This window comes from Tenebrio molitor, chromosome 1, assembly GCF_963966145.1.
Source record: "Tenebrio molitor chromosome 1, icTenMoli1.1, whole genome shotgun sequence".
Classification (NCBI taxonomy): domain Eukaryota; kingdom Metazoa; phylum Arthropoda; class Insecta; order Coleoptera; family Tenebrionidae; genus Tenebrio; species Tenebrio molitor.
In genome coordinates, this window is record NC_091046.1 from 29,753,448 (window position 1) to 29,775,886 (window position 22,439).

Below are 22,439 nucleotides of genomic sequence, written 5' to 3' on the forward strand. Positions count from 1 at the left end.
CGTAACCGCAATAACTACATTTTCAACTAAAACAATAACAATGAAAACGACGGTTCAACAAACACCACCGTTCACTTCGAGAGCTGAAAATCACAGCTGAAAATCGAGTCCCCTGTCTTTCGTGTACCAACTGTACGCAATCCAAAATCTACCAACCGTGCACAACAAAAGAACCAAATAGTTCCTCTTGCGTTTGTTTCGGCGGCGGCAATTTGAATTCAAACTGGGGTATTACAGGCTACATAAGTTTTTTCGAATTGACAGTAAAATAACTGACGAAATTCGAATTCCGGGGCCGTAACTGTACATGTGACAAAGCCCTCCCTCGTTAACGAGTCACGAGCCGCCACTGGTCTATTGAAACTGTATTCAAAAGTTTTTTTCGTTAAATTGCCAGGCAACAAAATTCTCATTGAAATGTCAAGTTTACTTCGACAAAAAAAGCTCTCGTGTAATTGTGAAAATAAAACAAGTTTTATATAGTAAACACATAACAATAAATACATAGTTTATTAGATTCAAAATTCCGCAAATACATTTCACAATATAGTTCTAAACATTATTTAAAATTTTAAGGCAAAATTTGGACAATTTTTATAACATTTTGTACTGTTTGTTTAAAACAAATTTTCGATAGATCATAAGCACAAGAAGAATATTTTACAACATGCAACGTTTAACGGAAAAATTAAATTACAATCAGTAGAGTATGTTTTATCGATCTGCTGTGTGTGGCCTTACATATCGATAAAAACATACTTAATGCATAAATGGAGAGTTTAATTATTAGAAAATTTGAGCACTTGGAAGTCAGAGTAAGGTTGAATTATATTAACCGCCTCCGCTTCCCAATTCTTCTTCATACTGTTTACGGAAACAATCACCAACGGGGAAAAAGTCCCAACATCGTTGTTGGTACATATTCCATACGTAAGTTTCTTGACCTGTGTATTCTGTGTCTGGTTTGTTGATCAGATGCATAAGGAAAAACCTAAAATAAAACATTGTTACTATTCATCTCTTATTTGACGTAAAGGCGGCCTTACACCAAGGCAACATGTAGCTCACAACATTTTTTAGTAATGTTGCCGGTCATTACCAAAAAATGTTACGTGCTACATGTTGCCTTTGTGTAAGGCCACCTTAAGACAATAATGGAGGGTAAATTTATTTTTATTATTAAAAATATTCAATAAGGCGAGGGCCAATTACAGAATACTTATAAGGCATTCACGATCTTTTTGGGACCGAGTTGGCTATGACCATCTAGTGATTTTGTTGGCAGTACCTCGGTGATAACTACATTCCCTAAAGGAAATTGACACTTTTTGTGTTAAGGCGCGTCCAGACTATATAACAAAACATGTTATATAGCAAAGTTATACAACTTGTTAGAAAAACGAAAGAAAAAATGTTATATAACGCAGTGTTTTATAACATTTTTCTTGTTTTATAACATGTTTTATGTTATCCATCAGTTGTCGGTAAAGATCAAACGATGTTTTAAAACACTGTTTTATAACATGTTCAGACTTGTCCACACTGGACAACATGTTATTGAAACATTTCCGATTTCCGTTATAAGGTATTCAAAATCAGAACTTGTCATTCTTATAAAGTTTTTGAAACTACCATCGCACCGAATTTCACCTGTTAATGGGTCCACATCATCTTTTGTAAGATCCCCCAAAAGATCTGTACCACTATATCGTTTTCGCGCTGTTAAAGATGGTCGTACCCAAAATCTTCGTGTGCATTTAGTGCCATTTTACATACTGAGCTGCGGTACATTTTGTTATAAAAATCTTGTTATATAATCTAGATGCTCATGTTAAAAAACATAAAATTCTAACAAGTTACACAGCATAGTTTTATAACAAATATGTTGTATAACATTGCTATATATAGTCGTTTTCAACGACATCCGTGCTGTCAGTGTCATTTTTAATATGTTGGTGCAGATTGTACACACAAATTCATAACCAGAATTCACAGTATAAGCAAATTCCAGTTAAAAAAAATGTCAAACAAGAAATTGAGGTTATGGTAAAAGAAAATTGCTACTTCGTGAAACATCAACAACAAATAATAAAACTCAGTCTTCAACATTGTGTAAAAGATGGTTAAACTAGGTCATCCTTGGAATTCAAATCAGACTACATATTTTCTTTGATTTGTTTGAAATTATAGAAAATAATTTGAATTTGTCAATTTGCCGAGTCAAGCTAAATTGCCAAGTTAGGAAATTCAAAATTACTAAACTGAAACAGCAGGTAATGCCAACATACTGTCATTGTGACAGCATGGATGTCACTGAAAACGACTATAACATGTTTTGTTATATAGTCTGGACGCGCCTTTAGGTTAGGTTGTTTTCAGTTTAGGGTTATATTTTCTAAATAGGTACATTGTTGCCGGATCTCTTAAATCTGGTCTGTCCTTTTTTAATTAAATTAAATCTTTTAATAGAAATTTTTTATCGTAATAAAATTAATTTGGCAATTTTGTTGACTGTTCCTTTGACGGAAATTTAAATTATTTTTACACACTTAATAGTTTTTTAGTTTCTTACGAATATTAAAATAATAAATCTGGCAATGCGGTGGCAAGAAAATGTCGAACAGACACTGACAGGAAAAAAAGTTGTATCCGTTGCATCACTGAGTCAGTTAGTCCAACATGAAAAGAAAAAATCATAGCCAACTCGGTCCCAAAAAGATCGTGAATGCCAATATAAATTTAAAAAAAATGCGAGCGAATCGATACAAAAAAACCACACAAATACTAAAATCCACAGATTTTACAGGATCAAGTAAACCAATGAAATCAACCAATCGAATTATGAGTGAATTTACACGTATTAAATAGAGACGAGAATTTCATCAGAAATTTGTACCGAAAAAATATTAGCATGAGATGATTTGAAGATAGTGTTAAGCTTTTCATATTATTTTATGATCTTCTAAAATAATAACTAACATGTAATTGGCTAAATTGTGTTCCTGCTGAACATGAGTGTCAAATCCGTGAGGCACTTTATCAAAATACTCTTTTCCCATTCCACATATAAAACAATTAGATTCCATATCTTCTTTAACACTTTCTAATTGATCACGGAGTTCACCAAAAGCATCGATGATCAAACCTGTAATAAATCACGTAGCATTTAATACATTTTAGATAGTTTATTTATTATTAATTACCCTGAATGATAGCCAACAAAATGACGATGACAAAGAAGAAGAAAGTGATATCAAACATTATACGATATACTTCGTAATCGTCACCATCAGGTGGCTCGATTTCATCACCTATACCACCACCAGCTCTTACTCCTTTATACAGATGGAATACGAAACACTGAAAGTGAGATTAATTTTAAATTCTGTATAAATGAATAAAATAAAAATCATACTGTTAACATATCGTGACACTTTTTATCTACTTCTTCGTCTTCTTCTTGCACATAAAACTTCCTGAAGAAGTTAAATGCGATTACTGTGTAAATATACACAATGATGGTGAGCAACATCACAGTTAAAACTAATTGCTTGCCATTGTGCGTTACTGACTGTAAAATCGTACGTAAAGTTTTAAAACCAACAGCAACGTCTAGTAAATGAGCAGCGAAGAAGAAATTATTAAAGTTGCCCAGTATCGAAAAAATAAAGTACCACAGAGAATACAAGAATGAATTATCTGTAATAGTTACACCAGATTTCCAAATTTGATATCGCCAGTCAATATTAATAATGCTGAAAAATAAAATATTAAATCACAGCGCTTAAGATCGGAAGGACGAATTGAGACATACAAGTAAATAAAACTCTTTCCTTCATCAGATTCTTGCTGCTGGAATGATGTTTTTTCCATACCAAGCAGATTACTGATCGAATCGAAGTCGTAAGTTTCGCTATATTTTTGGCGTACTTTCTTCTTTACAAATTTATCCCAATAATTTACAGGAAATGATCTGATAAAATAATATTCCAAGCAACTAACCATTAAAATTGGATGAAACTTACTTAGCAGAAATCACTAATTTATCCCAGTGCGATTTTAGATCGTCATCCTCTGGCTGCTCAGCAATGTACAAACCTTCAAATTCTAGTCGTCTTGCAATTTCTTTTTCTCTTTTAAATATAGCTAGAGGTACTTTCAAGTTGTAATAAGCAATTAACATGGCCAGAGAAACTACTGAATGTAAAATTGCAGCTAACCGCATAACGTGTGCCATGTAATAAAAGTCCTCATCCACGTGAACCAATTCTAAAGGATCTTCTTCGTCTTCACCAGATTCACCAGAACCGGCACTACTACCTTCTGCGGAACCTTCAATTATATCAGGTATTCCTTTACTTCCACTGCCCTCTGCGTCGTCATTTAGTGTTGAAACCTATGGACAGATAACATTATAAAATCAGTTTAAAATGAAGTAGAAGATAAAAAATAACTACATATTGTGGATATTATTACGAAAAAATTAGCAGATTCCAAATTACCCTGTAAAAGAGAAGCATGAAATTGATACAGAAGGCGAGAACCAGTGCGACGTATTTCAGATTATAAAAGTTTCTGGCTAAGAACGACACGGCACGATGGCTATAAGCTCCGAAATTAATTTGTGAAACGGCTGATGGTTCAGTGATGACAGGTTGTTTCGATTCCGATTCAATAGCTTGCATTGCTGCTTGCTGTGCAGCTTGCGCTTCAACTTTTTCTTGAGCAGCTCTTTTGGCTTGTTCCCCACTAAAATTAAACGGAAATTTGTGAGTGCCGAATACTTGATTCGTAAATAATTTACCCCAAAAGGTCAGATAAAGATAATGGTACTTCTGGAGCTTCCACTTCAGCGTGTTCACCGTCTTCTTCAGGTGTAGTTTCACCTTCACCTTCGGCTGAAGATGGTTGGCTCGTTGTAGGCGATTCGTGAGCAGCCATTTTATATCTGAAAATCATTTTATATTACAACTCTACAATGAACATTTTTGAACGTACTGTCCATTATCTTCTTTTGTTATATCTAATCCAAATGCCTGCATTTGCGTATTCTGCTCTTCCGTGGACGGTAATGCCGGTAACACCCTAGTCAAGCCAACTTTCTCTTCTTCTTCTTTAATTTCCACAACAGGTTCTTCAACAGGGCCTCTCATCAAAGATAATAAAACGCCGAAAATGTACTTGAAGATAATTGCTACGCCAAATCCGGAATAGTAAAACGCGTACATAATCATTCTAAAGAAACCAATAAATAATTCTGGAATAGTCATTTGTTGCATTTCGGCAATTTTATGCTTGATATTGGAAGGACTGAGAGCCGAAAGACCGTACGCGATGCCCTCTTTTACGGATTGATATCCTCTACGAATTGGATCTTTTCCTCGTTCTTCGTCATCGACATTCATGTAGCTGTAACTGGCAGCACGAGTAGGACCTCCCCCTCCAGAATCTTCAACCGCCATCAAGCCACTAGCATGCTGCATTTCAAAAATAGCATCCTCGCAAAAGTTGATAAATGCTTCTAACTTTTCTTTGTCACCACCTTCTGTCACAATTGAATAGAAGAATGCGCGTTTTGACTCCTGAAAATGCAAATAAGGTAGAATAAATTTTACATTCTTTAAAAAATGTATATTCTCATATATTTTCCGTATTCTCATATTCAGCAGAAACGGGAAAATCCGTACTTTTGACAAAATAATTTTAAGCTAGGTTCATAACTTTACGTTTGTTTGTCTCAAGGCCGTTGACCAATAGCAAGAAAGACATCTTGTAGGTTTGTCCGTTTAAATCGAAATGTTGATTAAGGTTCAAATTCGTCAAGATTTATCCCATATTAATTCGTTGATAGATTAACACGTGGTTGTCTATTGTTTAGTAAACAACTGGTTAAGCGATATTATAAAAAATAATAATACCCGACACCGAATTATAAAATATGCGGGGTGATGGAGGACTGTTTAAGTTGGTAACACTGGATCGTATTTTAAATCGTATAACAGGAGTAACTTCCGGTTGTTGGTGGCTTGTCGTTGTTAATGCTATACCTATATCAGATATGTATGTGTCAAATAAACCAACAAAACATATCCAGTTGCAGTATTATAAATAACCGAATTAAAACATTTTCTTAATTGTACTGCCAACTTAAACAGTCCTTCTTGATTACCCGGTACTTAGCTCTTTTTTTTAATTCCTTTTATTTTGCTCTGCATAATATTGTGGCAGCAATACGTATATTACGAAACATTATAAAATGTTTCTACGATAAACTCAGTTCTTCAACCTTGTCCGTCAAGAGATCAAGGGAACGGATGAACCGATCCGCTTCACTGTGCTTTTAAAAGCCATGGTTTGGAGTGTATACTCCGTACGGTGATAGATTGCACGTTTTTAAATTCTAGTTCCAAAACATAAAGCAGTGAAAAATACTAAACTCTCCATCTCAATTGTTTCACGTTATGTAGAAAACCATTGTATCCCTGCAGATTAATTCCCGCCAAACCGGTTTCTGTGTCTGTCTTCTGTCAAAAAACGTGCAATCTACCAGAGTACGGAGTTTACCAGTGTTTCCACTGCTGCGACGCTCGAACAAGTGACGTCCCCACTCCTACCGTTACCATTGCGCATCCGAATCTCAGCGGCCATCTAACATTTGACGAGCAGTAGCTTTAGATGTTTTTTACGTATGTTTGAACCTTATGTAACCGATTACAGTCAATAACATATACTATTTTTTCTTCAAACCTTCGTAACAAATTATTTAAGACATGTTAAGAAACCACGTAGGAATTTCAAATGATTTAGCTAGTTTACTTTGCAGCCGCTCATCAGCGGAGATAATAACTTCACGAACGCCCTCATCGGGGATAATAACTTCACGGACGCTCCTCAACGGAGATAATAACTTCACGGACGCAGGTCACCTCGTTAGATGCCATGACAATGAAGTGACACTTTAGCATTATCAGTGCAGCAGTGCAATGTCATATTTTACGGACGTTTGAAGAAAAACATGTTTTTTTGTTCGACACTGTCAGAATTTGAGAATTTTCTCTTATGTGAACGGATTTTGATAAATTTCACAACTTGTCAAAACGAAACGTCAAGCTAATTTTAAAGATTTTAAGCGATTTGGAGCCTTTAAAGGGCTCGTCGAACAAAAAAACGTTGTATTCCACACGTTCGTGTGTAAATTGGGCCTTTTTTGGCACTCGTGGGCCTTTAAAACGCTCGTTTCACTCGCGTTTTAAAATGGCCCACTCGTGCCAAAAAAAGCCCAAATTACACACAAACTCGTCAAATAAACTACTATTAAATGACAATTAAGAAAGCAACACAACTTACCTTAATTTGGGGTTTCTCCCACTGTTCTATATTTGATTCCTTAATTTCGAAATAGACTCTTTCAATGCGTTTACTGCCTCCTAGAATTTCAATGCGTCCTAAGAATGGTTCGAAATAATTTAATACGGATCCAGCCGTCTCTAAAAATCTTGCCAATCTTGGTTCATTTGGCATGTGTTCTGAAAGATTTGTCAGTAAAACTGCCAAATTAAAACCGATTTCCTTAGCTGGTTCGTGGAACCGATCGATGAATCCCATATAATCTATTTTACCATCGTGATTAACTTCACAACAAGCCAACAAGAAGTCAATTTCTTCCCTAAAAACAAAATACTTTTAAAATGTCACCGCGATGTACAATTTAAAGAAACTAACGAAGTGTAGCTTTTCTGCTGTTCCATTTTTTCTTTAAAATCTTTGGGATATACCCATCCGTCACTATTAATATCAATTTCGAGGAAGCTAGGAGAAGAAGTCAGATCTTTCAGTTTCAAGAACATATCAAAGTATTTAAGAATTAGTTCTACATTAGATGCACTCTCCACCAGCGTGTCAACCATCTGTTTTCCGATAGTGCCATTAACAACGTTACCTTCAAGCATTGAAAGCATCATAGTAATCATATCTTTTTGTAAATTCAGTAATTCTTTAAGTAAATCAACTTGACTAGAATGTTTTGATAATTTATCTTGCATGTGAGAAAACAAGAAAAGGAAACCACCAACGGCGTCCCACAATCTGTTAAATAAAGTGTCAATAATTCATTAAAAAAATGTTGAAGTGTACAACATACCTAGAATGTGCCAAAGCTTGTTGATTAAGAGGGCAAGGACCTTGAATGACTTCAGTGAGCGTGTTGAATACTTGACTAGCAACTCCGATGGCTTTGAAAAAGTTAGCTTTACCCGCCGGATCAATAAGTTCTTTGCTAGAATAGTGCCAATAGAAGTCCATTATCGATTCTTGAAGACGAAGTAGGTAATCTACCGTGCAGATTACGACATTTACTGTAGTGGTATTACCAGCTTGGGTACGTAAATAATTCTGCCATTCTATAATTACAAATTATTAATAATACGTTGTTATTATGTTCAAGACTTTGATACCTAAATTGTGCCCTTCACAGGTTAGTTGAATGAATCGGAATAATGCACAAGTAAATTCAGCATCGTGCATGTTCTTTTCGCCCGCGGCACCTTAAAATAAATACTCAAGATATAAAATACATCTATTAATTGCTAAAAGCAGGTTCTTGCCTTCTGATCCTACACCAAGACCTTCAGCCTTAGTATTACGTTCAAATGCATCTAAATCCAACACACTGCAGCTATTCATTAATCCAGCTATGCTTGTGAAAAAGCCTACGTCCTTCTTCTCTTTCAAGTGATTTAACATGCCCATTTGGATATCAAAATTACCACCGCGAAGAATAGAAATACCTAATTCAAGTGTTTTCATGACCATCTCAGATGGAACACCTTTGCATGCAGATATGTGCAAGAGCACCATTTCTGCTACACCTCGATTAGCGAGTCTTGCCTGATTGAACAGCAACTTCTGTTTTTCCATTTCTTGTTCCTATAAAATAAATGTACGTCACTCAAGGATGTACTCGTCTACATTTATGTTTAAAATGCATGGCACTTAATATTGTAAACTCATTTGGACGAGTGATTCCACATTTCGAAATCTAAACACGATCATGAATTTGCAACATATTATGCACAATAACAAAAATTCTAGTTTCTATAACAAAACAAAACACAAGAAATCTTACCATTAATTTGTCCATAGTCCTCTAAATAAGCCAGTGTTAAAAAAATAGCAAGCGTTATACTCAGAAAAACGATTTTGCAATGAAATATGCTTGAGATACGATGTTCACATATACAATGTTTACTTACATGAATTGAAGCTCCTCCTTCTTCCCCCTCCCCACTTTCTTCTTCTTCGCCTTCTTCTTCTTCTTCTCCACATGATTTTGCAATGATCTCAGCGTAGGACATATATAAAGGATCTTCCTACATTGATAGATAAGTCAAAAATATAATGCAAATGAAATTTCCATTTATAAATACCTGTAGAGCGCCAGAACGTTCTGTCATAGCACCTCTGCAGAAAGTAGTCACAAGCTGAGTTAAAGGATCTGGTTTAGCCTCTTCTTCTTCGGCCTCCTTCTTTTTGAGTTCTGAGTCTTCAAAGCTCTGAGTTAAATCTTCAATCATCACCTCTTGCCCCACGTTTTCATCTTGCAGCCAAAGTTCGTAATATGATCGAATGAAAATGTTTATTGCTCGATGTCTATAAAATAAAATTTACTTCGAAATTAATTTCACAAATCGACCAATCTGTCGAGATTAAAACTGATTAGTTTCAAACAAACCTGCTTAATTTGTACAAATGCTGACATCTAAGACAAGCAAGAGCTGCCCTCTTCCTGGCTGCTCCCAGGACTTTTTTCCAACCATTTGTGTTAGTTTTCGGTCTACTGGCCTGTTAGTAAGAATAACGAACTCGCACAATTAACAACATTAAAATTTCGAACTAAAATTCCGTGTTATTATGTGAACAATTACGTAAACAAAAAAGCAAACCTCAGACGAACCTTGGTAAACTGTGCAAAGAAGCTTGTCGGAAGCAAGACAGTACAGCACGCTTCCTCTGAGTAGAGACCACGCTATGGTAAACACCTTTTTGCTGTTGTTGAGGGTGATCGATCTGGCGCGCAACGAAAAACAAATTAAAATAAACCACATGGCAAAGTAATCATAATTTAATATATATTTTTTTATAGTAAACTATATTTATTTATAATGTATATCATATACAAAAAAGCTATTGGTGCTAACTCAATAATAAAATAAATGTTTGCAAATAGAAAATAACCTCAGAAAAATGAATAAAAGATAGGAAGACGGTAACCTGTATTTACTCTGGTGTTTTGTTTTAGTTTAAATCGCACTCACCATATGTAAGCCATAAAGAACTTTACTCATCGCAACAATCCTATCGACGGTTTCTTCCAACACATTTTTTCCATTGCTGTCCACCACTCCTACAGCAGCGCTCTTCTTACTACCGAGCTGACTGTATAAATAATGCTGCCAGGACATCTCATCTGCAGGATCTATTTTATCTGGCAAAGTTAACTGAGTCTTAGCAAAATCAATAATATCATATTCAGGCATTTTCTTTAGGAAACGATCTTTGCAGTGCTGTACCAATTCTTGCTCTCTTCCCGCGAAAAGATTTAAACCTACAGGTAACAAACGTTTTAAACAAGCTACCATTAAAGATGCTTGAATTTCCTTGTCTTTGTCCCTCTTCTTGTCACGATGCTTTTTCTTCTTCTACAGTATTAATATAACTTATTTTTGTACCTTATATTTTGATGATTTATATTACCTTGCCACCAGTCGGTTGAGTTCCATCAGGAACAACTGTTCTTCTGCTAGCTGTTGGCATAATTAACACCATATTATCAATTTCATTTGCTGAAATGAAGTTTTGTTCTTCACGTAGGAAATATTGGGACTTCGACCAAATGTTGAAAATATCAGCCACATGGTTGTAGAGATCTTCAGCTTCGGCGATGTTGTGACGCAACCAGTGGTTTCTTTGTAGATCAACGTATTTGATGAGAAGAGGATAAAATGCGTAAATATCTCTAACTAAAAGATGCCAGTCTTCTTGAATTTGGGTTTCAATCTGAGATGTGTCATCTGAAGAACTCTTGATGAAACCTCGCAAGCTTTCTTCTTTGTGGAACATAGCCTCTGTTCGTTTCTTTACCCGCTCAGCCAAAGGTAAAAACGGATCTTTAAGAAGCTCTTCACTGCTATTGATAATAATTTGTTGTGTATACGCTGCGATGCGAGTCATCCATGGGGAGGTTTCGTTACCAATATTTTTCTTAATCAACTTTAAAACATTTTTCAACAAGTGATTCATATGTTCTGCTGTTACCATTGAGACGTGTGCTCTAGAATAAAAAAAAAAGTAAATATACTACGTTTAAAATATTGACGTTGGTATGCAATTACCCGCCTGTAGGACTAACATTGTCGGGTCCTTGAGACCACCAGAATGGTAAATAAGAACAAAGCATGGGCATTATAACGTCAATAATATAAGGGGCATCTGAGTATGTCTTTTCACTTTCAACAAACTGATCAACTTCCGATAAAATTGTTTCAAGGGTCGGCATAGAACCCTCCATTCTAGCCATTATATCTAAAATTTATACATTATAAATTTAGCCATTTTTATCTTTGTGATTACTGATTAGTTACCTTGAGCTTCTAATGAGTGATCCGCAATTCGGTTTAAAAGTGAAAACTGATTATGCTTGTTAAGATGTGGTTCCAGGAAAGCAACTGGAAACGTTGAACTGAAAGCACCTAAACACGAACCTAAAGCAGGTTTGTATTTTTCTATTTCCGTTTTCAAGTATTTTCTCTCATGGGTAAGATTTGGATCAGTACCTAAAGTATATAACGCTTGCAAAATTTTGTAAGAAGCGACTTGAATTTCATCCACTAAAACAAAAATATTATACTTGGTAAAAGGTATTTTACTGTTATGTTTGGTGAGTCGAGTTTATCAGACCGAACGAGCCAAATAAATGTTCAATAGAGAATAATTCATAAACAAATTTAAGTAAATTGTAAGCCTCGACATAATGTGTTAAGTTCCTCTCTTTTATTAATGCATCTATTTATCAGAATTGTTTGTTCAATACATTTTTTTTTAAATCGCAATTGACGATTTAATAAAGGTCACTAAAACACTTACACAACAAATCACTTCCATATTCGCAATTGGCGAGGTGATCAAACATTGCAGTCAGAATAGGTATTATTACAGTATTAACATAAAATAAAGATGTAGAAGTTTTCAAGTGAGTCCCACGCAAATGACTGTATTTTCCTTCTTGTAAGTTAATTATAGTGTGTCCTAGGTCATCAGCGGTATTGTTGAAGAACGTTAACATGGAGGTGCGAATAAATTCTGGGCAATTTTTAACCAACGATTTGGCGTCAATGCCTTTTACCAAAACTTGCAAACACCTTACTGTAATTCTAACATCTGCTCCGAAAGCAGTAAGACGAGACCTTAACAAGCTTGCCAATTTGCAGAATAAAGAGGCAACCATTTCTTTTTCTTTCAGACTAGCTGCTCCAACATTATTTGTAGCAGTTGCAATGGCAATAAAATAATTGCGATGGGTAGAGAAATATTTCTCCATTAACGGCAGGACAACCTATGAAATTGGTAAATGTAGTTACTGCAAATGTTCATTTAAACACACTCACTTTTGAAAAGAATTTAATGTCTCGAGACGATGTCTTATAAGAAGGTCTTCGACTGAACGTAGAAGACGGCTTCAACAATTTCATATTAATAGTTGCACGGTCAGCATACTGAATAAGTTTTTCCAATAAACTGTATGCAAAACGTAATTCAATCGACGGCCCAGCGGTGGATTGCTCTGCTTCTCCTTGTCCGCCCCGATTAGGCCTTAAAAATTACAGTTCCGTAAACAATTGAACACATATTATTTTTATGTAGTTTTACCGATGCAATTTATAACCTTGATACTGTAAATATTTGAGAAATTCTTGTGAACGTTCTCTATCTTTCCGTTTTTCTTTATCTGTCAAGAGATCGTACGGAACTAACTGGGGATGTATACCTCCACCGCAAGTGTTCAATTCTTCTTTCTTCTTTTTAGCCCAAATATCGTGAGCATTTTCAGCCAGGCGCTCTGCCATGTTTTGCATTTCTCTCGAAAGAGTTAAATTTGTCATATCCACGGGATGTGGATTATAATTATATGGTGATGACCCATCAGTCGATTGACGATGAATGGAATTTCGGTTGTTCGATGGAATATCTACTTCAGAATGTTCTACTGACCAACCAATAGCTAACAGGGCTTTTAAAGATTCACGAACAGGCTCCTTGTACCTTTCTTTTTCCTAAAAAAAAATATGTCATAAAATTTATAAAATTAAGCCCAAGAATCTCACATAATCATTTAACATTGTGTATGGCTTAAGCCTTGGATGTGTCTTGTTTGAATCTGACCAAGTCTCGCCATATTGCCATCCATTTTCTAATTTACGTGATGCCCAAGCATCGTGATAATGTTCAGAAAACTGTTGTACAATACTGTTTAAATCGTTATTAAGTGCTACTGAAGATGTATTGATGGGTTGAGGATTATATGGTCCGTCCGGGCCAGTTTTAGAAGATTTATTTGCATACCACTCATCATCGTAATTCTTTGACAAAGAGTAATCTGGTGGTAAGGCACAACCGATTGCACTTAAACACGGTAGAGCTTTTCCAAACAATTCGGGATCATAGTCCATTTTACTCAAAGAATCGAAAATATTGGAGAACAGCATCATCGTAAGTCTCTTTTCTTCATCGCTAGCAGCACCATAAAGTCCTTGTCCACTGCTCGAACCGTAATACTTGGCACATCTATCGTAATGTAAAGTCAGTAATCGTAAAGCTACAGTGGTGTATTCGGATAAGTTGGAAACATCAACAGTGAGTTTTCGAAGTAGTTTAAGTAACATGGACGGTTGAAGAGCACTTGTCAAAGCTACCAAGAAATCGGAAACAGCTTCTCTTTGGCCCTTGGTAAGCATACGATTCTTTGAGAGCCGATAAACTGTATGTAACGTTGCATCGAGAAGAGACGCATAATTTTCAGCTTCGCTGTAAAATTTACTGTGCTGAATTAACAGTGGAAGGATTGAGTTTCCAATGTATCGGTTCATACTTAACGCCATGTCAGACTCACTGCCATCGTTCTAGATGTAAATTTACAATAACATATGTAAAAATACATAACATTTCGTTGTTCTTACCCTATCTAACATAGTTGCACATCTTAAATCTGGTAAAAATGCTTCTTCCAAAAGTCTGAAGAAAAGTTCTTGAGTTTCAATACCATAAACTCTTTCTAGGAAAAGAACCACTGATTGTTTGTGGCCCGGTATTAAACCTGAAGGCATATCTGACTTGGGTCTTTCTTCACCAGCCGCAGGATTTTGAAGAGTAAACCTTAAACTTAGTACTCCTTGAAGGTCCTCCAGTGGTACCAATGATCGAAGAATGGCGCGTGCACGCAGCGATTCATTTTTACCCTAAAACAGTTTCGTAAAATCAAAATGAAACACACAAAGATATCAAACTGTTCTATTACCAGATCTATGACGGTGGCATCTGGTGCACATCTGCCTAGAAGATCGACCAAAGTACAGTAAAAGTTCAAAATAGCTGCTCCTGTGTCAATATAGTCTTCGTCGTCATCACTTTCTGGTAAAGGATGACTGAATTGAGCGATGTTTACAGTGCCTTCAGCTTCGTCCATCATTTTTCTTCTATCGGATATACGTTCAGACATCTGTAATGTTGTATTTACCATTTAGACTTCAATTATTTTCACTCTATGAATACTCACTTTATTGGCATCAACAATGGCGCGCAAGAGACCCTCACCTTCTCCTCTTAAAGCAGGACCCAAACATTCTGGTCTTCTTATAAGTAACCGAATAACTAAATTGGCGTTTTCTTCAACGCTCTCACCGTTTACCTGAGATTACATGCATATAAATCAATGATACTAATTTGTAAATTTGTAAAGAACATACCCAAACGCAAAACCTAAGGAAATCAAGGTAACGTTCTCCTTCTACCGGGTCCCACCCTAAATCAGGATAACCTTTTTCGATTAGTTCAGAATTTGACTGAAGCCCGCATCGCGATAAATATATAGCAATTTTTTCTAAGTAGTGTTCTCGTAATGCCAATGCAAGTTCTGTATTTTCCATCAGAGATGAATAAGCTACGTCTAAAGGTGTTGAACCTCTTAAACTAGGTCTCGCTAATAAAATGTTACTGTTATCCAATAAGAAGTCAAAGTGTTCGAACATTGCTTTTTGATTTTGACGACCAGTTCTGCAAAAGTAACATAAAAAGCGACAACACGCTACGACCATTTCATGGGATGTATCTTTTTCTTTTACAATTGGTTCTCCTTCTGTAGCTTGAGCTTGTACTTGAGCGTCAGATTGTGCTTGTGATCTTCTACCAAGTGTATTTATCATAACAGCCATTACGTTTTCGTGAATGCGCAAAACACGAATTAAATCGGGATGCTGGAAGAATGTATGATTATTTACTAATTTCCACAAGCGTTCTCTCATTAGTTCTTCTTCTTCTTGAGACATTTGTACTGGCAAAAGTGCTCTAATTTTGCTCAAACCGACCCACATTTCCGCAACATCTTGTTTGGTTTTAGCGTTAATGATGTAAGTTTTTTGTAAAGCTCTGATTAACTCGCCCACGGAATCATATTGCCTCACAAGTAAACTAAAAGGTATGCAAACATAAGTCAACTTACGTGGTTAAAAAGCAAAAATTATTACCTAAACATCTCTTGAACGAGGTTTGGACTTTCTATTGATTCCTCTGAAGCCCATTTTACAATTGTACTTATTAAAACCTTTCTGAATACTTCTTCTGGTGTCTTTTTTTCTGGTTCTGGTTCTTCTTTTGGTTCTTCTTCTAATTCTTTTACGGCATTAATAAAGTTATACAAACGCTTGAACGGTCCCGGTTTTTGAACGTCATTATTCTGTATTAAAATTAAATATGTAAAAGTCACTTTGACGAAATATTAACTTACTTCTTCTTCTGCAGGAGCCTGCAGTGCTTGCAATGACACATGCGACATTAATCTAGTATGAAATTCGTTTAATTTTTCACATAATTCGTCTCCTAATGGACAGTTCTCTTTGTCTTCTTCTTCGAGATTTTTAAACCACAAAATTGCATTCATCTGTTCACGAGGTGGACACCTAAACTCTCTGGTTTTTTTGGCGGCAACAGCTGATGGTAAATCAGATTGTTTAATTTCAATATAACGACGAAGTTGGTCGGCTTGTACATCTCCAACAAAAGCATGACTAAAGGCAATAACTGATTCAACTCTGTGCCGTAACTGAATATCACAAAGATGTTGCAATAAGTAACACATTTGTAGTTTAGCCCCTTCAGCCATTTTCATTGAAAGAAGGCCCTTTCGATGTTCATCTTTGCCATCTTTTTGAAATGAGGGATCCCAAGTTTCTGGACAGACCATAATTAATAATTTCTCTACGTCTTCATCTCGCAACATGCCGACAAGCAACAAACGATCAACTAATTTCAGTAATGGACTGGAATACATTACAAAATAATAGCAAAATTATTTTTACAATGTCGTGAATAATTACAGAAATAGATTTTCATTTGAACCTCCGATTGGGTCACGATTGTGAACTTGATTGGTCTCGACCGCCTCAGCCAAAGCTGTCATCACATAATTTCTTACAATGTCAAGAGGGAAGTACGGAGAATACAAATTCTTAATATTGTCAATTGTATCACTGCAAATAAAGTTATATGTGAGTATCCTTATTGTGCTGCAAAGTTGAAATCGACGGCAGTGTTACATATTTTAATTCTAAGAAAGATTTTTGCTTATAAAATATTGATACATACGTTATTTCTGACATATTCATTTGAGGTTGTACAGATTCCATTTTTAAAGCTCTTAAACTGTGACCCATTTCTGGATTTTCATACATATCTTTCAATTCTTGACCCAGGGGAATCACGTATTCATTTTGACATACCTCCCTAGAATAAATCAATGTTTAATTTAATTTAACATTCAATCCTTTCAGCTTACATTGTAGTTGCAGCTGATTCAATATGTACGGCAATAAGCAAATCATAAAATCCTTGTCTTAAAGGACCGCTCATATATTCAGATTTGATGGCATATAACAGCTGCCTTTGATTTACATGTTTGCATAAAACATGAGCAGCTTTATAATTACTTTGGTAACACAAAGCTGCATACAGAGTCAAAGTATGTGCGTGGAAGCTTAATAACTTGTCCATCTCTATCAATTCTAACACATCAATGCAACGGTCTTCCTCGGGAATATGAAGAGCCAACATTGAAATAGGATCTTCACACAACATTGACCAACCCCTAATGTCAGATAGTTTTAGGGCATGAACTTGCAAACTCTGGTTAGGTACTCTAGCCCACTGATGCGGTTTAAGACATTGTACTTTTAATCTGGGAGGAAACTGTGGTATCACGTGTTTTGCGCTGTTTTGCAATACAGCTGCTGATAAAGGTAAACTAGTTGGCGTTCTGCCAAGTTCAATTTGAAGAATCTCTTTGCTCGTTGCTTCTACGAAGATTGCTGGGAATAATTTAGTTTCTGGTTCCATCTGAAACAATCATTTTCAATGAACTTTTTAAAAACACTGATGAAAAATTCTCAAGATTGTTAAAACTTATACATATAACATAAAATATGTATCCGTTACGTTATTATTACAAAAATGTGGCGAAGCATGGTTTAGTAACAGATGTTACAGCTTAAAGAAGAGACTCATTCTTTGATATCCATAATAATTATGCAACTCTATTTGAATGGTCTTCTCAGCAGTTTAATCTTTTATGTATGGCATCAGAAATATAAATTCACTTTTTTGTTAATATTACTTTCATTATTATAAAAATTGTAACATTTTCTGACCGCGGCCTGGGTTCGATGACTTTAAAAACACTATAGCACTATCGCCTAACTCTTATTCAATGTCTTCACCGATAACTCCCGATCATGTAACCCGCCGTCTCCTTTCACCCGATTTCACCCTGTTCGGAATCACCTTGCAGAGTTCTTTGAAATGGGAACTCCTGAAGATGAAGAATGGATGATTCATCAAAACCCGATATCACTTTTGTTCGTAACCCAGGTGAGGATGGGAGCGAGTTTTAGGGGCGCCCTGACTATTCTCAGCTGTAGCTTCGGGGATCGCCCTTTCTTCTTTTGAGGATTGTATGACCATCCTAAATCTCCGTTCTGAAAACACGCCGAATTTGCCTTGAGGTCATAACGCGTATTGATCCAACCGCAGAACAACTGAATGCGATTTCAGAAAAAATCCCGAATATTGTCCAAAACGCCTCCAAGGTCATTGACGTCGACTTTGGTCCCACTCAAGTCTTCTAAACAACAGATCGCAAGGTAAACGTAGTTTTCGGCCAATCATGACGTTTGCCCGGGCCTAGTATAACGTTTCGTGTATCGCTACATTGCAGGCGAAGAGGAATAGCGGCAACCACGGCTTCCTAGATTAATAAGAGTCGAAGCCTCTAATACGGCTGGTCGAGTTCCTTGAACTGTCTGTTCCTTCAAAAGCCAAAAGTATAGTAGCGCCCTCTACCAAAAAACGAATATTTTTTAAATTAAATTAATGAAAAATCGTATTAATGTTTTTTTTTCTATCAATAATCTACTTTTTGAAGTAGTGTATGTAACATACAAATTACGATTCTTTTTAAAATGAGATTTGTACGCGGTTAAGCAGCCAAATACACAAATGTATAGTGGCGCCCTCTCAGGAACAGAAAAAATGCTTGCAACTGATGAACTCGACCAGCCGTATTAGAGGCTTCGACTCTTATTAATCTAGGAAGCCGTGGCGGCAACTGACCCAGTCTCTTTGATAATCGTCCATCACTTTCGATAGGTGTTCCCCCACGGTCTTGTTAAAACGTTCTGTTATACCATTTTGATTGAAAATTCCTGATTCGAAATTTCATTCTTGGACCTAACGCATTTCTACGGAAAGTCTACTGCCACATCTGTAATTCTCGGTCAATGTCTGGGAAACAGTTAGCACTTCTTAGTTGGGTATGACGTACGCTTCTAGCCATTTACTGAAGTAGTCGATGACCACCGTTTTTGCAGTTTTCCTTACACGATTTTCTGGAAAACGTGTCCGCATTTCGATGGGATTTGGCCGAGCAATGGTCGATTTGGAAGTTATAGTGGTGAAATCTTTCCAACCACAACACCCTCGAAGTTCTTGAGATTCAGCAGCCAGTTCAGCAGGTTTTGATCTTGAAATGTACTTGTAGATAGAAATGTTCCACGGTATTCACTATTACCTTCCTAGTGACGCAGTAATTCCTTTCTGGCTTGGAGAGCACTCTGTTATAATGTTTAATAACTTTTCCTTCTGTCTTCGACTTGTGAAAGAACTGGTCTAATTCCGCTGATGCTGGCATTCGTAACGTCCTTTCGATCGACGTCGGGTATGACAGAATCGGAGTCGTACAGTTAGATTTTCAAAGCTGTGAAGATTTTCTCACACTATCTGAGTCCTCTCCTACGTCAACTTGCGAAAGGACATCGAGATGTCGACAAATCCTATGTCGAATCAGCAATAATATGTGTCCAAGAAATTCCTCAACGGGTGTTTATCTTTCGGTTGGGGCCACTCTCGCACGGCAGCAATCTTGTCTGTTACACTCTCCTAGATGTCATCACATGTTCCATGAATTTAACTTCTTACTAGGCAGGTTAACCCTCGAAGGACCAACTCCATTAATCTCTCCAATGTTGCACAACCCAAAACGGCAATATGTTGAATTGTTGTAGAGAACCACTGCGACCTGTCGTGGTAACGAGTAACTGAACAATAGTTCAGCCTCTGTAGTCTACGGAAAATCGGGTGGTGCTGTCTTTTTGCGTCATCAAGACAACCAGTGACGATCATGGACTGGAAAACTCTTCAATAACACCGTCGGAGTTGAACGATACTGGTCCTTCCTGCAATGTTTCCTCCGGTAGCATGTCGTTTTCCCGATGAACGAACTTTGCAACTTCCGTATCTTACTTCAGCAACATGTCCCTAATTAGCGCGAAAAAAATTTCTTGTCCCTGTTTCTCCAATTTTAGTCAAGGTCGTCACTCTAATCGGGATCTGCTTGTTTCGACGAAGGTCCTTGGCACCATGATTTGATATTGTTTTGTGGTAGCCAGTTCGATGATTCCAGCTTGATATCCCCCAAGTTCTTCTTCCAACTCCGCAAATAGTGTTAAAAAAATGTGTTCAAGTGGCCTGGTGCTTGGTTTGTTTTTCGTTAACGTATGGCGTAGCCCCATCATGTCAAATGTTACTTATTTAGAAAATAAGCAGTGTTACGCATTATTTCTCTTGAAAAAACAGTTCAGTCGGAACTAACCAACCAGAGCTTTCCTAATTTTCTTGGTGCTAAACATGATGAAAACAAACGAACTAAAAAGGTGATTCGCATCCACAGAGAGAAAACAACGGCCTGTTTGATCACATTGTTTTTTTTACTTTTTAAAATCTGATCACAGTTTCCAGGGATTCAGACGCTCCCAATTGGGACGGCCTTTTACCCCATCCGATTCTGTTCGGGAAACACCTTCCGGAGTTCTCTAGATGATAAGTCGATCATCGTGTCTGCGTGTCACAATGACATTATCTCCGTTAACAACACAGGTACGGATCCGCGAAAATTTCAAACGTGTTATGAATATTCTTCCCGTCTTACAAATATACAAAACTTTTCTATTTTTTTTTATTTAGTATTATATAACCCATTAGGTTTTGAGACTAATGAATACGCTATTTGAGTTTTTATGACCGATTAATTGAAAAGACTTCATTAAAGCGATTTATCATATTTATAAGAACAAATAGTCCTGAGAGTGAGAGGTTTTTCAACAAATTAAAAAAAAATTACCCTAAACGCATGAGAAGTTGCTTTTCCTTCACAGGTGAATGTAATAACACCAGTTGCTGCGTCCAGGAAACAACCGATGAACATTCCTTGTGATGCTCCTTTTCCTGATGCGTCCTGTGTTACCTCATTATATAATTCATCTGCACGTACCATATAACAAGAATGTCTATCAACACTGAGAAATAATGATGATTACATGTTGTAAAAAAGTTGTTGACACCTTACCAATCAAGCAATCTGTCATACTCATCGGTAATAACAATTGAACTTTTCCTCACTTGATTCTGATTAAAATCTTTAGTATGCAGATGATACTGAGTGGTGACCCAGCCTACGTAAACGTGAGTAGGATCTTGCCCAGGATATATTCGAACACCTAAAATGATTTATTGAAATTTTAATTTTCAAAAAACCCTTTGAAAATTACCATAAAAATATTCATTAATAAGTTTAAGGCATTCTGCATCATACAATTCATCGCCCACTGCTTCCACACCTGAAGTATGGGGTACAGACAGTTGTTTTTGTTGTCCAATAGGAACGGACGGTGCTTGCATTAAATCGGTCTGGATAGATGTTACATTAAATGATGACAAATTCATAACGTATTTTTAAATAAATACCTGTGACTGCTTGACTGTAGGACTTCTTGTCAACATCGATGAAGATAAACCAACTGATCGAGCCGGCGCTTTTACTGTTGCCATTCGGTCTCTATCCGGTTCTGGTGTTTTTGATTTGTCCGCTTTGATGGATTCGGTCCCGGGAGAATTACCAGCTTTCTTTCTCGAAAAAAATCTAAAATAAAAATTTAGTATTAAAATTAACACCTCTCTTTACTCGCATCGCTATACACCAACTGTGAAAGCTTCTTCATGTGTTTCTAATCAGAAAAATCTATATGTTTACCTGCGTACAGTAGCACTGCTCAAAATTGCAAGAAAACGAACATTATAAATTAATGTATACATAAGTTAACGCCGTTTTAAACTGCATGTTTTACCTGAAAGGTGATCTGCCTCGTTTTTTCTTGTCATCTAGTTTTTCTTGGTTCGTTGGAGCCATATCATGATATCTGTTTAAGTCTAATTCGCTGCTGGATCGATGAACGCCCCTACCGGAATTCACGTTTAACACTGTAAAATGTGAAATTATATTAAGAAAAATCTAAATCAGTGGAGGGCAGAATTTACGATTATCTTCAAAACCGTTGACATTTCTAGAAAGGGAACCTTTTCTTGGAGGTCTTGCAGGCATACTTTTAGTAGATTTGGTGTGGTGTTTCATAACTTCATCGGATTCTACAGCGTCCTCAGAATAATTACGTTGCAAACCTACATACGAAATTTTGAACATTTAAAAATGTGTGCAATCAATACAACAAGAAACAAATTAAACTATTCCGTAATACATTTTTATATGCTAATACAGTATCGGACATAAG

General features: G+C 36.4%; 1 protein-coding gene across 4 annotated transcripts in view; it reads right to left on the reverse strand.

The window, feature by feature from the left end:
* Nucleotides 1–495: 495 nt before the first annotated feature.
* Nucleotides 496–22,439, reverse strand: part of RyR (Ryanodine receptor) — a 40,538-nt gene continuing 18,594 nt past the window's right edge. For 3 of the 4 annotated variants that reach the window (XM_069051573.1, XM_069051580.1, XM_069051566.1), the window contains 40 exons: nucleotides 22,189–22,329; nucleotides 21,999–22,131; nucleotides 21,619–21,793; nucleotides 21,423–21,561; nucleotides 21,221–21,371; nucleotides 20,996–21,170; nucleotides 17,102–17,658; nucleotides 16,912–17,049; nucleotides 16,644–16,796; nucleotides 16,055–16,586; nucleotides 15,795–16,003; nucleotides 15,018–15,738; nucleotides 14,828–14,959; nucleotides 14,570–14,770; nucleotides 14,232–14,510; nucleotides 13,380–14,174; nucleotides 12,925–13,328; nucleotides 12,663–12,867; nucleotides 12,142–12,610; nucleotides 11,640–11,885; nucleotides 11,391–11,580; nucleotides 10,753–11,329; nucleotides 10,314–10,697; nucleotides 9,953–10,065; nucleotides 9,426–9,648; nucleotides 9,252–9,368; nucleotides 8,604–8,925; nucleotides 8,454–8,543; nucleotides 8,141–8,399; nucleotides 7,723–8,085; nucleotides 7,348–7,666; nucleotides 4,999–5,582; nucleotides 4,805–4,948; nucleotides 4,503–4,749; nucleotides 4,026–4,396; nucleotides 3,815–3,973; nucleotides 3,416–3,755; nucleotides 3,204–3,360; nucleotides 2,980–3,145; nucleotides 496–991 (listed from right to left, as the gene is read on the reverse strand). In XM_069051573.1, the coding sequence (XP_068907674.1) occupies nucleotides 832–991; nucleotides 2,980–3,145; nucleotides 3,204–3,360; nucleotides 3,416–3,755; nucleotides 3,815–3,973; nucleotides 4,026–4,396; nucleotides 4,503–4,749; nucleotides 4,805–4,948; nucleotides 4,999–5,582; nucleotides 7,348–7,666; nucleotides 7,723–8,085; nucleotides 8,141–8,399; nucleotides 8,454–8,543; nucleotides 8,604–8,925; nucleotides 9,252–9,368; nucleotides 9,426–9,648; nucleotides 9,953–10,065; nucleotides 10,314–10,697; nucleotides 10,753–11,329; nucleotides 11,391–11,580; nucleotides 11,640–11,885; nucleotides 12,142–12,610; nucleotides 12,663–12,867; nucleotides 12,925–13,328; nucleotides 13,380–14,174; nucleotides 14,232–14,510; nucleotides 14,570–14,770; nucleotides 14,828–14,959; nucleotides 15,018–15,738; nucleotides 15,795–16,003; nucleotides 16,055–16,586; nucleotides 16,644–16,796; nucleotides 16,912–17,049; nucleotides 17,102–17,658; nucleotides 20,996–21,170; nucleotides 21,221–21,371; nucleotides 21,423–21,561; nucleotides 21,619–21,793; nucleotides 21,999–22,131; nucleotides 22,189–22,329 (11,240 nt within the window). In that variant the 3' untranslated portion in view covers nucleotides 496–831. The remainder of the gene's footprint in view (nucleotides 992–2,979; nucleotides 3,146–3,203; nucleotides 3,361–3,415; nucleotides 3,756–3,814; nucleotides 3,974–4,025; nucleotides 4,397–4,502; nucleotides 4,750–4,804; nucleotides 4,949–4,998; nucleotides 5,583–7,347; nucleotides 7,667–7,722; nucleotides 8,086–8,140; nucleotides 8,400–8,453; nucleotides 8,544–8,603; nucleotides 8,926–9,251; nucleotides 9,369–9,425; nucleotides 9,649–9,952; nucleotides 10,066–10,313; nucleotides 10,698–10,752; nucleotides 11,330–11,390; nucleotides 11,581–11,639; nucleotides 11,886–12,141; nucleotides 12,611–12,662; nucleotides 12,868–12,924; nucleotides 13,329–13,379; nucleotides 14,175–14,231; nucleotides 14,511–14,569; nucleotides 14,771–14,827; nucleotides 14,960–15,017; nucleotides 15,739–15,794; nucleotides 16,004–16,054; nucleotides 16,587–16,643; nucleotides 16,797–16,911; nucleotides 17,050–17,101; nucleotides 17,659–20,995; nucleotides 21,171–21,220; nucleotides 21,372–21,422; nucleotides 21,562–21,618; nucleotides 21,794–21,998; nucleotides 22,132–22,188; nucleotides 22,330–22,439) is intronic. The other variant, XM_069051589.1, reaches the window with a different exon arrangement.